A 16,644-nucleotide genomic window follows, 5' to 3' on the forward strand; every position below is an offset into this window, starting at 1 on the left:
TCCTAGTTAAAATGCCCCAGGTGCCCCCCGCCCCAGTTTCTGCCAAGACCTTGCCTCTTCACCGTTCTTGGGTCCAACTCTTCCTAGACTCTGGGATCGGCATTTTCTGAGTGTAAATTTTTGCCGGTGCCATGGTGTTTCATGGCGTATACAGCCTCTCTCAATAATACTTCACACTGAATGAGCTTTTGTTGGCTGCTCAAGGAAGGTTTACTTATTGTACTTAGAGTAAGTCTATGGAAAAATGGCTTCTGGATTCAAAACCAGGGAGCAGGGCCCCTTGTCCAGCTGTTGGAACAGCTCTATTTTTTTTTTTTTTTTTTTCAATTTTTATTTGTTTTTGAGACAGAGCATGAGTGGGGAAGGGGCAGAGAGAGAGCTCCCTCTCTGGAACCAGAACCCGGAGCAGGCTCCAGGCTGTGAGCCGTCAGCACAGAGCCCGACGTGGGGCTCGAACCCACAGACCGCGAGATCATGACCTGAGCCGAAGTCGGACACCCAGCCGACTGAGCCACCCAGGCGCCCCGGAACTGCTCAGTTCTTTGTGAGGCAAACCGACCCAGGAGAACTTGGTCTGTGGGCTCTCCCTCGGCAAAACTGAACGCACATGCACACACACACACACACACACACACACACTCCCAGACACTCCTGCCCACACATGTGTAAGCTCCCGCGCACGCGTGCACACCCTGAAGCCACACCATGTCAGGAGGCGGTCCGTGGGTCTCAGACCTGCTTCGGTGCCCTCTGTGGTTCGCACATGTGAGGGGACGCTGTCACTTGGGCTCCACCCTTGTCCCCTGAGCAAAGTGTGTGATTCTCACTCCGTTTCCTGACATTCTGGGACATTTCACTTCTCTTTCCTTTTCTGTGTCTCTTCCAGACCTCAGATCTCTAAAAAGTCTCCAGTTAGGTAGGTGTTGAGTTTCACAGACCTTCACTAGTCCTGCGTCTCGTAGTGGTAGCTGCTTTGCCGGGCAGCACGGGGCTCGTCCAGCGTGAAGATGTCGTCGCCTCCTGTTCCTGCAGTAGCCGAACCCGGGACTCAGAGGGCCATCTGCCCTCCCAGGGTCCCCACCAGGCAGGGGTGATGGGGCAGTCAGTCCCAGGCCGTCTGAACCACCGTGATGCAGGGCCACACTCACACTGCAGTTCGGTTCACGCAGAGGCTGAGTGATTCCCCCCGCAGGGACGCGGTCCATGCTGAGGAGCACGGTGACGGGTGCCGTGTTGTGTTTTCCCTCCTTGGAGTGCTGGGCTGGGGACGCCTGGGCTTGCCCCACCTTCGCCGAGGCCCCTGGGATGGGTAGGAAAGCCCCAGAGCCTCGGGGTGGGCTTAGGGGAGGCGCCTGTGTCCGTTTCCGATACTAACTCCACCCAGCGGAGGCTCCTTGCAAAGCAAAGTATGACCCCTTGTCTCAGACCTTCGAGCCGAGCTGCTCCAAGGCCTGAGGCTCCCTGGCCTTGCCGGAGCCCCCAGCCCCAGTCGCCTGGAGATAAGACCTGGTGCCGACAGTTCTTTCCTCTCAAAAGAGCCGTTTCCCTAGCGTTCTGTCTGCAGTCTCTGGCATCGGACCAATGTGTGTCTGAGCGTCTGTTGTTCATTTGAAAAATGAGGCTACCAATCCCTTCCTGCTTGGACTAACCAGATCGATGCATCGGTTATCTCTGAAGGCACCTTTAAAATGGCAGGCAGGCCGCAGCTCAGTCTCCGCTCCTCATGGTCGTTCATCCCTACCATCATGTGGCAGTACCTTCTTTTAAAAAGTCCTGGTAATAAAAGCATTATTTTTCATCTGGAACACTAACGTATTTTTTTAAACCTTTGTGTTCTGGAAATGCTCAAATATGTACAGACGTGGAGAGAAGTGCGTACGGGACCCCAGGTTTTCCTCTCCCAGGCAGAGGGCCCCTCTCCGTCTCCCACGTTCCTTTTAAGTAGCGTCGTCTGTGTTGGTGCGAGGCCTCTGGTCCAGTACGGAAGGGACTTGTATTCTTTTTAGTTATATCATATTTTGTTTTCCCCACACAGTAAAGAGAGTTTTAATTAGTCACCAATGTTTAAAAATTGGTAGATTCTTCATAAACGTGTGGGTTTGAGTCTTGCCTAGAAACATCGGGAGGCTGGTAGCGTGGGCCCCTCATTCCTGAGGGTGGGAGGCAGTAGGCGGGTCTGGGCAGCGGCCTCCTCCCCTCCCCACATCGCCTGCCTGACCCCACTGGCATCCGAGTCTGTAAGCCTTACCCTAAACATGCTTCCCCCGTGAGCCTGGCTTTCGTGAGTGGGGTAGAGTCTGTTTTCTGCCTCTCTCCGGGTTTTTAGAAGGCGTTCTGTATCCTAGGGTGAATGTACATAGCCTTCTAGGATTTCTGATAGATACCCCTCTGCTGCTTTTGTAGGTCAAAAATGGTTGACTCTTGGCAATCTCCTGTAGCTCAGCCGAAGACAAGACACGGTTTGAATGTTTAAGTAGGGGGCGCCTGGGCGGCTCAGCGGGTTAAGCATCCGACTCCTGATTTCGGCTCCGGTCGTGATCTCAGGGTCGTGGGATCGAGCCCCCCATCGACCTCTGCACTGACAGCATGGAGCCTGCTTGGGATTCTTTTTCTCCCTCTCTCTTTGCCCCTTCCCTGCTCGCTCTCTCCCTCTCTCTCTCTCTCTCTCTCTCTCTCTCAAAATAAAAAAAATCAATGTTTAAGTATGAAATAAGTATGATGTATCGTACGGGGGGTGGGGCAAGAGTTGGGGATGGGGAGACTAGCGGCTGTGCAGTCATGATCCCGTCAAGTTAAAGCATGGCAGTGAGCAAATGTCTGCAGCCTGAGGTTTTGAAGACAGCTTGACCTTCTGTGAGCCTGCTTTTCTTGTTTGTTTATTTTACGTAACAGCTTTATGGAGAATTCACATGCCATACAACTCCGCAGTTACAAGTCGTTGATTTTTAGTGTGTTCCCAGCTACACTACCAAACCACAGTCAATTCTAGAACATTTTCATCCCCCCAGAGAGGAGCTCCATACCCATTAACAGTCCCTCCCCGCCTCCCCCCGATCCACCAGCGCTAGGCAAACGTTCATCCGTTTTCTGCCTCTCTGGATTTGCCCATTCTGGACCTTTCTTGTAAAGGGAATCCTACAACACCTGGTCTTTTGGGACGGCTTCTTTCACTCGGCATCACGTTTTCAAAGCTCCTCTGTGATGTAGTGCGGGTCCGTGCTCGGGTTATTTTTCTTGCTGGATAATATTCCATCCTATGGATGTGCCACATTGTCTTCATCCAGTCATCAGCCGATGCACATCTGAGCTGTCGTGAGTAACGCTGTCACGGAATCCGCGTACAAGCTTTGTGAGACCGCGAGCCTTGAGTTCTCTTGGGTGCATACCTGGGAGTGGAATTACTGTGTCGTATGGTGACTCTTGTCAGCCTTTTGAGAAACTCCTGGCTGTTTCCAAAGCAGCTACCCTCTTTCCATCCCCATCAGCGATACGTGAGGGTCCTGATTTCTCCACGTTCTCACTTGGCATCTGACTTTGGGTGCGGCCATCCTGGTGGATTTGGTAACAAAACCTTCCCGAAGGAACGTGATCTCTGTAGAGGGTAGAGAAAAGATCGTCGTTTTGTCAGCGGCCTAGGCCATCAGCTGTGGTGATTTTCAAGAGCTCCCAAGGAAGCCAGGTTTACATCATAAGCTCAACATGCCCCAATCGTGCACCCCCGTACCCAGCGCCGGCTGCGGGCCCTGCCCGTGGGTAGCGGGAGGGCTTTGTCTCTCATGACTTGTTCCCGGGGTGGGAAGTAGCCTCCCCCCGTCTCATCTGCCATGTGGCCATTCTCCATGCAGGTGTCACCATGAAGCTCATGGACGAGGTGGCTGGGATCGTGGCCGCACGTCACTGCAAGACCAACATAGTCACCGCTTCTGTGGACGCCATTAACTTCCACGACAAGATCAGAAAAGGTAACGGGACTCTGCTGACGGAAGGCAGGTGGCCTTTGGCTGTCGGGCTCCCTCTGCCGGTTCGCTTTTGGTTTGTACCCCGTGTTGCCGCCAGCGCCCTGATGTCCGCCCATTTGCCATGAGAGACAGGAAGCCAGAGTTTTGTGCTTTGTTCCTGTAGTTGCATCCGTGAGGCTAGGATTTGCTCGTTTGACTTTTCAATCTGATAGACTTATTTATAACTCGTGTTGGGGGCCCTAATACTACTAAAGCGCACCGTGAACCCATCTTCTGAAAATGCTCTGCGAACGGAGCCCTCTGAACATCTTATGTGCACAGTCCTGGTACCTGTTGCCAGCAGACTTTACGCCACTGTGCACGTTTCCTCTGGCGTTGGAATAACCCTTGATGTAAGTAGTGGCGGGACCCGTGCCGAGAAGCCCAGGGACCGCAGTCCTGGGCCAGCCCGCCTGTACCACCCGGGACAGCGCTGGGGTTTGTCCTGTCCCCAGGCCCAGCGACTCGGCCGCCACCCAGACGGCGCCTGCTGTCTCCCTGTGCGTTTGCCACCACAGGAGACAGGGCCGGCTCATCTCGCTCGTCCCGCGTTGCTGCTGCAGGTGTGGAGCGGCCGTCCCCTCCCGAGACACGGTGATTTCAGTGTGTGTTGTCTTCCGAGGTGAGGCTCCGTGCCCCAGAAATGTAGCCCTTGGCTGCAGGGCTGCGAGAGCCTGGCATTGATGCTGGATCAGCCCTGCTGTGACTGCAGCCTCGCGGGGAGAGCTGTCGGGTCAGACCGGTCCTGGGTGGGGGTGGCGGGTGATGACAGGCACGCCGCCGAGCGAGCGAAACAGTGCTTGTCGTGACCCCCCCCCCACCCCCCACCCCAGGCCTCACTGACCCTGGAGGGCCCCGGGCCAGCACGGCCACGCTCTGTCCCGCAGAACACGGCAAGCGAGTGAACGTCCTGGAATGGGAGGGGCGGGGGAGGGGCGTGCCCGCCCTACATGCCGGGAGCACGTTAAGCATAGCCGAGTTGGATTTGGGTGCTCTGAGGGGAAGGAAAAGGTCTGCGGTGCCGCTCCCTCTCCTCTGCAGAATCCCTTCGTAACTGGTAGGTGTTTGCCCCAGAGACCCCAGCGCCCTGTTAGAATTTACCCCAGGCGAGCGGCCTTGCCTGTCTTGGCTTGTCGTCCGTGGGCCGCGGGTGTGGTGTGCGGCCGTGCCTCCCTCTCTCGAGAACTCCTCCCTGCAACCAGAACCCCATTGTTGAATGCCGCTTCAAAATCCACGGTGGAAGACACCTTTACGGGCCGTGACCTTGCTCTGTTCAGTGTCTCCTGAGTGCCCTTTGAGAACCACCGACCAGGAAGAGAGACTTTTCTAGAGAATCAGCCAGTTTGCTCAGCATCAGCCCGTTCGGCAGATGTGGTCCACAGCTGGGGAAGCCTCCAGAGAATGAGGCTGACACCGCCCCCCCCGACCTCTGCCCACGTCTTCACCCCCAGGCCCTTATATGACCAGGGTTAACTTCTGGGGATGGAGAATGATTGGCGTCTGGTCCGTAGGAATTAGCGATTTTCAGGGAACACCGTGGGCTCTACTTGGAGCAGAGAGTGCTTTCCGGGACTCACGCAGCAACGGCTGGGGCAGCGCGTGTGTGCGTTGCCTTGACGAACACTCTCCGTTTCTAAAAAGATACGCTTATTCCAAAATGCAGAGAAAACGGTCTTCATTTTCAGAAACTGTAGTTTCTGGCAGGACAGTCTCCTCTGGACTGGTTTCCTCCAGCGGGCAGAGTGAGGGGTGGGCCGCGTGGGCTCGCCCGGCTGCACCCTCGGGTGCTGAGCCCCCACAGTCCCCGTCCGGGGCCCCCGGCTGGTGTCCCAGCCCTGGCCTGGAGCCCGTGCCGCCCCTGGGGAGCGGACAGGTCACTCTGCTTTCTCGGGTCACGTCTCATTTGGCGCGTCAAGGACTGTGGGCCAAACCAGCAGCCAATGTCCTCCAGGGGCTGTTAGACGCTGTCACACCTTATCTGTTGTTTTCCGGAGGAACATCCCCATGTGAAGCTGTGGGCTCCTCTGTGGGAGAGCCCGCAGCGACGTTCCCAGGCAAGGTCTCCGTCCTGACAGCTCAGGGCCACACCCACTTCAGGGACGGAATGGGCGCGTGTTGTCTTCAGTTCCATGGGGCCGAGGTCGCTGCAGGTGCGGCCACTGTCACGGGCTCCCGTCCTCCCACGTTCTTTGCTCCTTTCGGGGGACATGCAGCGTGAGGCTGGGGGGGCCCTGCTGGCTGTAGGCAATCCAGGGGTGCCAGGAGCTCGCTGAGGGGGACCGGAGACTGACATTCCCGCTCGTTCTGCGTTGATTTTCTGATGCAAACCTGCTGAGATTCCCGTGAAGTCCAAACGTGTGGGGCTCTAGCTCCGCCTCCAAGCTCCTGCTGTCCGTGATCCAACATCTCCTCCGCCCTACCAGGAGGGGGCCGGGAGAGCCAGGCCTCTGCACCACGGCCAGGGCTGGGGCGGAGTTCAGTGCTCTGCACGGCGGTGTGTGTGTGTCCCAGGGCTGCACCACAAGGGACCACAGACCTGGGGCTTCAAACAGCAGACGTTCGCTCTCTCACAGTCTGGAGGCCCCAAGTCCCCAGTCCTGGTGTGGGCAGGGCCCCTCCGGAGGGACTAAGAGAGGACCCTTCCAGCCTCTGGTGGCTTGTGGCTCGTGGCCACATCACTGTACCCTCTGCCTCCACCATCACATGGCCTCTCTCGTCTGCCTGTTCTCTTCTGATGACTCTTGTCTCGGGATGTGAGTCTCACCCAGAGAATCCAGGAGGATTTCATCCTGAGATCCTTGACTCTGGGGCATCTGCAAAGACCCTTATTCCCAGCAAGGTCACATTGTGAGGTTCTGAATGGACTTACCTTTTGGGGTGCCACTGTTCAGCCCGTTACAATGCTTTCTCTCCTAACAGCTTGGTTCCGGGTAGATGCTAGCTCACTTCCCCTTTCACAAAATGGTGAGGTGGGTAAAATCTGTGCCCCACGCTACCCCTTTCCCCACATGAATGTGAGTCCTTCCCTTGCAAGAGACGGCGGTAAAGTCAGCACACAGCCCGGGGACCTGACACCTGAGGGCAGCCCCCCCAGAACAGAATTGAGGCCCCACGCTTCTCCGGCATGGGGGCACCGAGGAGGGGCCAGTGACGTTCCCATGCGTGGCAGGAGGTGGGGTCAGCCCCAACACCCAGACGTGTGGAAATGACAAAATGGCAACACTATAGTGCAGAACATGGAACTGCCCTCCTTTTTCTTGGGCGTTGAACTAACTCGTTCCTGAGTCGAGTGTGAAATGAGATCAGCATAAGGACCTTTTTTTTTTTTAAGTTTATTTTATTTTGAGAGAGAGAGAGAAAGAGAGAGAGAGAAAGCAGGGAGGGGCAGAGAGAGAGGGAGAGGGAATCCCAAGCAGTCTCTGCGATGTCAGCGCAGAGCCTGATGCGGGGCTCGATCTCGTGTACCGTGAGATCTGGACCTGAGCCAAAACTAAGAGTCGGACACTTAACGGGGCTCGGCCACCCAGGTGCCCCCAAGGACCATTTTAAGTACTGATATTTCACAGAAAAGGCACATGTAGGCGACGGAGGCGGTGGACACCCCAGGGCTGTGGTCACGGTGTGGCCGCTGTCCACAGCCAGCGCCCAGCCCCCGGGGCCGTGCCACCTCCCATCTCTGCGACACACAGCGTGGGGGACGCAGCTGTAAGAGGCCGCCCTCCCGGGAGGGGCGTCCCCCACCCTCTGAAGGTTGATCTGACGCAGTGGAGAAAAGCCCAGAAATGTCGCCATGTTGCCAGCCAGGCACGCGGCCCGTTTGTGAGCTCCCTGCAGCTGTTATAATGTCTCACCACAGAGGCAGTGGCTTAGAAGGTTCGCACCCTCTCTTACGGTTCTGGAGGTCAGGCGTCTAAAAGCGGTCCCCGGGGACTTATTTGTATTGGGTCGCTTGCTCCATTGCTGATTTTTTGTTTGTTTGTTTGTTTAAGTTGAGACGTTAGAATGCCAAGGCAGCTGTGAAGGGGAGCAAAAGAGGAACATTGTTACCTTTGATGCCATGGTCTGGGAAGCCGTGGGCAGGAAAGCCTGAAGCTGGAGCTGTGTGGTGGAGAAGCCGCGTCCCCAGACTCTTGGGTGGGAAGTGAGGGATGGTCTAGAAAATGCTTCGGGATGCAAAGCGGTTATGTAAGAAATGCCAAAGTTACTTCGCCATGTCCGTGCTTTTCTGAGAACGCTACACTGTCGCTGCTCTTTTTGGAGCTTGAGCGCTGAGCTGTTCTTGTCGTTTGAAGTGCTTGGCAGCCCCGCAGCTGTGGTAAGAGCAACTTTGTATTATTCTGTTTTCTTTTCCTCTGTTTTCTTTTCCGAATCCCCGCAGGCCCCGCTGCGCTGCGGCGGCAGTGGCTCTGGGAGGTGGGGCCGGGCACCTGCCGGCCCCCCTGGGCCACGCCACTCCGGGCGGCTCAGCCCTGCTCCGGGAACAGAGGAGCTGGGGTCGCAAGGGTGATTTACGCCTCGCTTGGCGGGGCGTATGCTGTGCCTGCCCTGCGGCCCGGGAACTATACTTATCCCCAGTTTTCCGATCCGGAAACCGCCCGTGCGGCAGGGCTGCTCCCTTCCAGAGCGGGGAGGGCAGGCCGTCCGGGCGCAGGCATCACCTCGGCGGTGCTGAGCTTCCCCCCTGGACAGTCACGTGCAGCGCCGTTCACCGTTGACGCTCCCTCTGCCGCCCGAGTGGCAGCCGGCCCACACAGCTGTGCGTGGACCTCCTGGCTTTCTCCAGCCTCTCGAAAACGTGGCTGAGCGTCCTCGCTGTCAGGGGAGTCCGGCCCCTGGCACTGGCCTTGGCCTTGGCCTTGGCCCGGGGCCCTTTTCCCACTGAACTGAGACAGAGGCAGGCACCTTAGCCTCCTGCCTCCAGTGCCAGTCGGGCTTTGCCTGGGGGGCTTTGCCTTGCGGGGGGGGGGGGGGAAGCGCCCACCTGTGCGTCCCCCACAACAATTGCTGGCCACACATGGCTCTTTGCCTCCTAATTAAAGGTAAGCAAAATGGAAAATGGTCGCACCTGCCACATTTCCAGTGCTCAGTAGCCACGTGTGGCCGGCAGCCACCGCATCAGACGGCAGAGAGCAAGGACATCCCACTATCGCCGGAAGTTCTGGGCAGTGCTGGTCTCTGGACCTTCTGGACTCCGTCCCCGGTGTCTGACGTTCCGGGAGGAATTTCCATCAACCCTACAGTCATATAGACAGTCAGCCCAAAGCCGGGTGCCCCAGAGCCCCCTCGAGCAGGGCCCCACGACCCCGCGGCTCACTACAGATCTGGGTGCAGAGCCTCCCCGCGAGGCCGCCTGTGGTCCCAGGGTGCTCTCTGCACGCCATCTGCAGGGACACCCGCTCAGACCTCAGGGGCCTGGTTGGGGTTCCCCGGGCAGGGCCCGCCTCTTGGTGGTACGCAGGGGGCTCCGCTTTATTCTGGGAATTCACAAGAGGAATTTCACAGAAGCTCCAGCTTCGGTTAGATATCTATCCGATGGTTGCACCGCCACACGGACGGCCGAAACGTACAAACTACAAGACAGTCGACAGTCGTGACAGTCCCGTCCCTTCGTTTTGGCCGGATACTTTTTAGCAAACTGACCGCAGGTATTGACTTCCCGGGCCCTGGATGCAACAGCAAACTGACTTCCCTTCAGAAGCCCACTGGGTCTGGGGCTGTGTGGCTGCCGGGACCCTGGCCCCATTGTCTTTGGGATTCATTTGTTTTTACTTGGAACTTCGTTCACGTTTCTAGACTCTTTGTGTTGTCGTAGAATCCTGCTTCAAACATGGAAAGGTCACGTTAAGTGCTAGAAATGTATGATAAGACCCTTTCAAAATAATATGCTCTGAGCTTTATAAGTGTCACCCCCCTGATTTTATAGTCACTAACGATGCAGTGTCAGTAGCGGCCCCAAGAAACTGGATTTTACATTCAAGTCACCCAGCGTAGCGTCTGCGTGGATGGCTGTATTAATTCTCCGTGGCTGCCGTGACTGCTTACTAGAAATGTGATGGCTGGGACAGCAAACCTGCTGTGTCCCAATTCCGGAGGTCCAAGTCCAACCCGGTTCTCTGGGATAACACCACGGAGTCGGCAGGGGGCAGGCCCGTTCCTTCCGGAGGCTCTGGGAGAGAATCCGTTTCTCGCCTGTTCACCTTCCACAGGCCTCCTGCCTTCCATGGCCTGTGGCCCCTCCACCATCTCCACAGTCACCAGGGTAGCATTTCTCTGACCCTCCGCTCCTGCCCCCTCGTCTGCTTAGGACGACCCTTGTGAGGACATCGGGCCCCCCTGGATAGTCCAGGCTGGTCGCCACATCTCAGGATCCTTAACCTAACCACATCTGTAAAGCCCCTTTGCCACGGACGGTCACATAGTTCACAGGCTCAGAGGATTAAGACATCTTTCGGGGCCACTGCTGTACCTGCAGTCCAAGTCGGTTCATTCCACTTGACACAGGTCATTTCTGAGCTCTGCCTATAAGCTCCGTAGACAGGATTCTCACAGATAACACGGGGGAACGACAAGGGGGTCAGCTCTTGGGGGTTTCGGGGCAGCATGAGAGGACGCGTCCCTCAGTCTGTCCCAAGCCCCCCAGCTGCTGCCGCCAGGTACCCCTGAGGTTTGGGAGATTAGCAATGAGGCGACAGAGGTGACGAGCTTCCAGGCAAATCTCAGCCTCTTACAGAGAGTTGGTGCTGGAACCAGGGTCCGGAGGGGACTTTGTGTACCGACGTCCCGGGACCCGGTGAGCGCCGCTGAGTCCCGGCCTCTGGGCCCAAGCTTGCGTGCTGGGGATGCTGAGCTGTGGCCCAGGCCTTCCTCTGCAGGGTCCACTCGTGCTGCGGTCACATCTCAGTGTCAGGTCTGGCAGAGCTGCTGACGTCCTGGAACCCGGAGAGAAAGGGCAGGGTTTTAAGGCTCGGTTACCCTGTGCTCCCCACAGGCTGAAAACGTAAAATCTCTCTTGCTGATGCAGTAGCCCGTTGTATTTATTTAGACAGTGTTAGAAGTGGCATCCTGGCCAGTGTAAATGCACCTGCTACAGAAAAAGAGAAACGCTATTTGTTTTAACCTTGACTTCTTATCGCCACGTTGGTACAAATCTCCACCCGAGACACTAACGGCGTTGTGTGGGCTCACTCTGTGCTTGGTTTGAGGTGGCTTTTCCTGGAGGACTGTTAGGGAAGGACACTCAGACCTTACCGGAAATTTCTGTCCCGGGCTTGCATCCCCATGACATACTTAACGTGGGGAGGTGACCTCCCCGTGGCCACATTTGCAGCCCACCATTTCCTCAACTTCCCCGAGAGACGTTACTCCTGTGCCTGTTTGCAGATGAGGCCACAGCACAGTGTGGCTCCCGGCTTGCTGCCTGCCCCCGGGGACCTCCCCAGCCACTGCAGCCTGCGGGGATGGCCGGCCACCCAGGGCTCACACCGGGCCTCAGAGAGCCTGCCTTTCATGGAGACGCTTTTTGGGAACGTCTGGCCGTTCTCACTTCAGCAGCTCAGAGGACTACTCCGTGCACCCTCCTGGCCTCCGTCCCCCAGGCCAGGAGAGCGGCCCTGACACCAGGAGCCTGTCCTAGGTGGGCTTCTGGCACCCAGCACCAGCAGCAGGTGCCGTTTTCCCCCTTGACCTGGTCATGCCTGGTCTTTTTTATTTTTTTGAGAGAGAGAGCACCCACGCGTGCACGTGCATACACATACATGCACACATGAGAGGGAGAGGGACAGAGGGAGAGACAGAATCTCAAGCAGGCTCTGCACTGCCAGTGTAGAGCCTGACGCGGGTCTCAAACTCACAAACCATAAGATCATGACCTGAGCTGAGACCCAGAGCCAGACACTTAACCGACTGAGCCACGCAGGTGCCCCACGCCTGGTCTTTTAAATAAACAAGCCACTCTCTGGGTGGATTTGGACGTGTGACCTAGTGGAAAAATCCCCAGGCAATGTGTCAGTGCTTTGGACGCTCGGCCTCCGCTGCCCCCTACGGAGAACCTTTGAGCATGTGACTGCTGCACCCGGTAGGCCCCCCTCTCTGCAGTTTCCCAGGCAAGTTGAGGTGGACGGGAGCACAGGCTGGGGTCCTTCCCGGTCTCGGGTGGTCCTGCCCCTGTACTGGGGGAGAGATGGAATGAGCCAGACCTTGTGGGAAAGAGCCTCGCCGCCCCATCTCCGTGAGATCTCTGGGCATCCTGGCCTCCACTCGGGCAGCATGCCTCTGGCTTCGTGTCCAAGCCCCGTGCTCGCCAGTAAACCACGTCGGCACGGTGGCTCTCCAGCCTTGCCCAGCCTCCATGTGGTGAAGGGGCCTCTAGGATCCAGTGAGAAACCACCTTGCACGAGCCTCGAGGAATCGGCAGGAAGGGGGAGCCAGCCCAGGCTGAGCCTTGTGCTGGGTCTCCCAGTACCCTGCACATGATGGCTGCTGTCACCACTCTCTGGGCTGTGAGCACCCACCCCGGGTGACCTCTGGCCACATGAGATAGGAGTGGTGGTCCCTGGAGGTGAGCGGGTCCCCTTAAGTCACACAGCCCCTGGCTGGGTGTGGTAGACCCACAGACATGTCTGGGGTGCCTCCTTCGTGCTAGGTGCGCTCAGACACAGGGCGTGACCCTCCTCCAAACATGTGCACCTATGGGGTCGTTCAGTACATGTCCTTCTGGGGCGCCTGGGTGGCTCAGTCGGTTGGGCGTCGGGCTTTGGCTCAGGTCATGATCTCACTGTCCGTAGGTTCGAGCCCCGCGTCGGGCTCAGTGCTGACAGCTCAGAGCCTGGAGCCTGCTTCCGATTCTGTGTCTTCTTCTCTCTCTGCCCCTCCCCGGCTTGAGCTCTGTCTCTGTCTCTCTCAAAAATAAATAAACATTTAAAAAAAAATTTTTTTTTCATAAAAAATAAATTAAAAACAAAAAAAAAAAGGCCTTCTGGAGTGCCCAGGTGGCTCAGTCAGTTAAGCATAGGACTCTTGATTTCGGCTCAGGTCGTGATCTCACGGTCCGTGGGATCGAGGCCCAAGTCGGGCTCTGTGCTGACAACTTGGAGCCTGCTTGGGATCCTCTCTCTTCCTCTCCCTCTGCCCCTCCCCCCGCTCACATGCACATGTGTGCACATGTTCTCTCTCTCAAAAGAAGTAAATAGACTTAAAAAAAAAAAAAAACCATGGCCTTCAACTTGGGGACGATATGACACTTCAGGGGTCTCCTGAACCCCTGAAATCTTAAGCAAAATCAGTCTGTTCTGTTTCTCTCTGGAGAACACATGGCAAGCACAGATTCTCAGAGGGTGGAGGGGACATATGATAGAAGGGACCCCAGGAGAGGTATCTATACCCCCCTGACCTGCCCTGCATGTGCACTGGGTGCTGAGGCTCCCATAACTCAGGCAGGGCCTGGCGAGCCTATGGGTGGCCTGTCCCTGTTGGTCACATAGGCAGCTCCGTCCAGGGCAGGAGGACTTGCCCGCTGACGCTTGACCCTGACGTGCTGCTCCCTGGTCTCAGCCCAGCACAGGTGTATGCTGAGTGCTCTGTTCACGACTCTACCCTTGTAGCTCACATAGTGCCACTTGTCACTGACCATGTGGCCTTCCTTCCCTCCCGGAAATGGCTGTACACGGCATGAAGCACTCCCTGTAAGTATGAAACTGAATGTGGCATGGAACATTCTGGTACTTTATAACATGGAATAACTGCTCCTGCTTCTGGTCTGCCCACACACTCACCTCTAACAGTCACCACGCTGTCTTGACTTGTCCGTCTTCCTGGGTCTTTAAACATGTCTTGTGGGGCCTGTCTCCTTGGAGCTAGGATGTCGGGGCTCCCCCGGGGTTGTTCAAAGGTCCCCACAGCCAGCACTTCCAGGGAGCAGGACTCAGCATTACATGCCAGACGTGGGCAGGGATTTCCTTGAACCCAGCCCGGAATGAGGCCATGCTGGGGCATGGGGGTCGGGGAGCCCTTGTGGCTACATGTTGGTGGAGGGGAAGCCATGCATATTCCGTTCGCCTGGATGTCCCCGAGGGTTAGCGCCGCCTCATGGTCCAGAGCACCACCACTGGCGATAATAACGACTGGGCACGAGGCCAGCATGTGGCCCGTCTCGTGCTTCCCCGTAGTTACCCTGTGAGGCAAGTCGAGTCTGTTTATAGGAAAAAGACCGGGCTCCAGGAGATACAGGGCCAAGGCTAGATGGTAGGTGAGGGCCCACGAACAGGAGAGCCACTGTAGGTTAGGAAGCAGCTGCCAGGGTGGATATTCGTGACCCAAGGGGCATGGGGAGCTCAGGGAGGTTGGGCTGAAGTCGAGAGAGAGGGACACCTGGCATGGTGTCATGGGAACGTATGGCTTTGGACTTTATCATAATCAACAGGCGAAACCACGCTGGTACGGGCAGGTGGTGAGCACCTGGGGACTCTGACCAGGGACAGAGCCATGGGTGTGTTGTGGGAAGGCAGTGGCTGCGGCTCGGGGGAGAGCTCTGGTCCCGTGAGCAAGCCTCACGGAGGGAGAGACGGAGAGCCTGGCAGGGCAGATGTAGTTTTGCTGGACAGAAGGGTAGGAGGGCAGGGCCCGAAGTGCGCACAGTGGCTCTGGGGGATGTAGGACCACGGTCACCGTGACGGCTGGCCCTACCAAGCACTCGAGGCTGCCACTAGACCAGCATCAGGAACAATGGCTGGGGAGCACGGAAGGGACCAGGGGAGGTAGAAGGAGGTTCTTCGGTGGCGCTTGGCCCAACACGGTGAGGCAGCCGCGTGGCACCAGTAAGGCCACAGTGTAGACAGTGTGGGTTGACTCGGCCTCGACGCTCCTGCCAGAGGGACGGAGCCAGCTCACCGTGCAGCCACCTGAAAGCAGGTTGGGGCCTTGCCCTCGGGCAGGCCTGTCCCCGGCATCCTTCCAGCAGACGCTGCCCCTCCCCGGGGCCACAGACCCACGCTTGGGCAGGGGGCCAGTGACCCCTCAGCTCACTGCTCACCTAGGTGCCAAAAGTGAACACCTGCTCCCGAGAAAGGTGACCGCTCAGGGGCCGCTACTAATGAGGCGCTGTGATGTCTCGTCATCTGTACGTCCTCGTAGCATTAGAGTGATGTCGCGTAACCAGGCGTCTTCTAACGCCCCCGGTAACCCCGATGCCTGTGCCCTCCCCACCCGGCCCGGCCACCCCGCCTGCGCCCTCCGCTGACGCGCTGTGTGCTCTGCAGGGTGCGTCATCACCATCTCCGGGCGCATGACCTTCACGAGCAACAAGTCCATGGAAATCGAGGTGTTGGTGGACGCCGACCCCGTGGTGGACAACTCGCAGAAGCGCTACCGGGCAGCCAGCGCCTTCTTCACCTACGTGTCCCTGAGCCAGGAGGGCAAGTCGCTGCCCGTGCCCCAGCTCGTGGTGAGTGACCGCCTGCCCTGATGGGTGCCCGGGAGAGACTGAGTCTGGGGAGCAGGGCCCCGGCCTGGCTGCCTCCTGTCCATGCGGACGGGGCAGGGGCGGCCTCCTCACCAGCTCTGTGCCCCGGGGGTCTTCTCTTGGGGGTGAGGACGGCACCCCGGAGCTCCTAGTGCTGTGCACACAAGCTAAAATGGGGCCGAGGACCCTCCCGAGGGACGGGTTCTCAAGGAGCCGTAGCCTGTGTGTCCTGCTCGACGGGGACCGGGCCAGATCCCTACGCCACGGGGCTGGGCATCGGGGCCTCATGACCTTTTCCCTGCCTCGGCCGCCTGGCCAGGCTCTGCCCCGGGCATGCAGAGAGAGATGGCAGGTGTCTGGGCTGGGCTGTTGTCACGCAACCCCACACGTGGGCTGCCACCACAGCACCGAAGGGTCCGGAGCTGGAATCCCAGCACCTTGACCAGTGCTGACCACGGGGCTGCTTGAGAGTCAGGGAGCCAGAAGCAGCAGAGGTTCAAGGTGGCGAATGGGGAAGGTGTGGGTGTGTGGTGAGGATGCTTGGCTGGGAGATACTCGGTAATTGTGTATCGAACAGACGAAAGGACGGGCGGACGATGCTCCCAGAGTTCCGTGGAGGACAGTGACGGTCTTACAGTAAGCCTCACGAATTCCTTAGCAATGCCAGTCACAGCGAGTGCCCTGCCTGGAGCGTGTCCGGGCACCTGCTAGCATGCCCTCTGCGCCCCGTCACCAGCTGAGGACTGTCCCCCCCCTCCCCCCACCCCGGGCCAGCAAGGCTGAGGCACCTGTGGACGGTCGTACGTTCAGTCCCGCGGCGCCTGGGTTTGGGTCCAGCACACGACTTGCCGTCATTCTGGGCGGGGAGCCTCTGCTCAGGCTGCTCCTGGTTTCTCCTGGGGCCGCGGTCGGGGCTTCCTGCCCTCCGTGGGGTGAGGGTGAGGGGGCGGGGTGGGGTCTCCGAGCGCCTGGCACTTTGGCGGCCCCCACAGTCCCCGCTCCCGTGGCTCCTCCAGAAGAGCAGGTACCGGAAAACTCTGTGATGGACACGCTGCAGCTAAGACCTCACTTCCTCACGTGGGCTGGGAGTCAGGCTCCCGCATGCTTCCTCACCACCTGGCTGGTGGCCTGCCTGAGGCCCGCCCAAGGCCCCGTGGGGATGGCACTCAGGCTTGGAGGGCGGGGGGGGGC

General features: G+C 58.1%; 1 protein-coding gene across 5 annotated transcripts in view; it reads left to right on the forward strand.

Annotated features, from left to right (window-relative positions):
- The window catches only part of ACOT7 (acyl-CoA thioesterase 7), a 100,752-nt gene that overhangs the window by 68,844 nt on the left and 15,264 nt on the right, over nucleotides 1-16,644 (forward strand). For all 5 annotated transcript variants that reach the window (XM_058719297.1, XM_058719293.1, XM_058719294.1 and 2 more), the window contains 2 exons: nucleotides 3,846-3,962; nucleotides 15,251-15,435. In XM_058719297.1, coding sequence (XP_058575280.1) covers nucleotides 3,846-3,962; nucleotides 15,251-15,435 — 302 coding nt within the window. The remainder of the gene's footprint in view (nucleotides 1-3,845; nucleotides 3,963-15,250; nucleotides 15,436-16,644) is intronic.

The sequence above is a fragment of the Neofelis nebulosa genome, chromosome 2, assembly GCF_028018385.1.
Source record: "Neofelis nebulosa isolate mNeoNeb1 chromosome 2, mNeoNeb1.pri, whole genome shotgun sequence".
NCBI classification, from domain to species: Eukaryota; Metazoa; Chordata; class Mammalia; order Carnivora; family Felidae; genus Neofelis; species Neofelis nebulosa.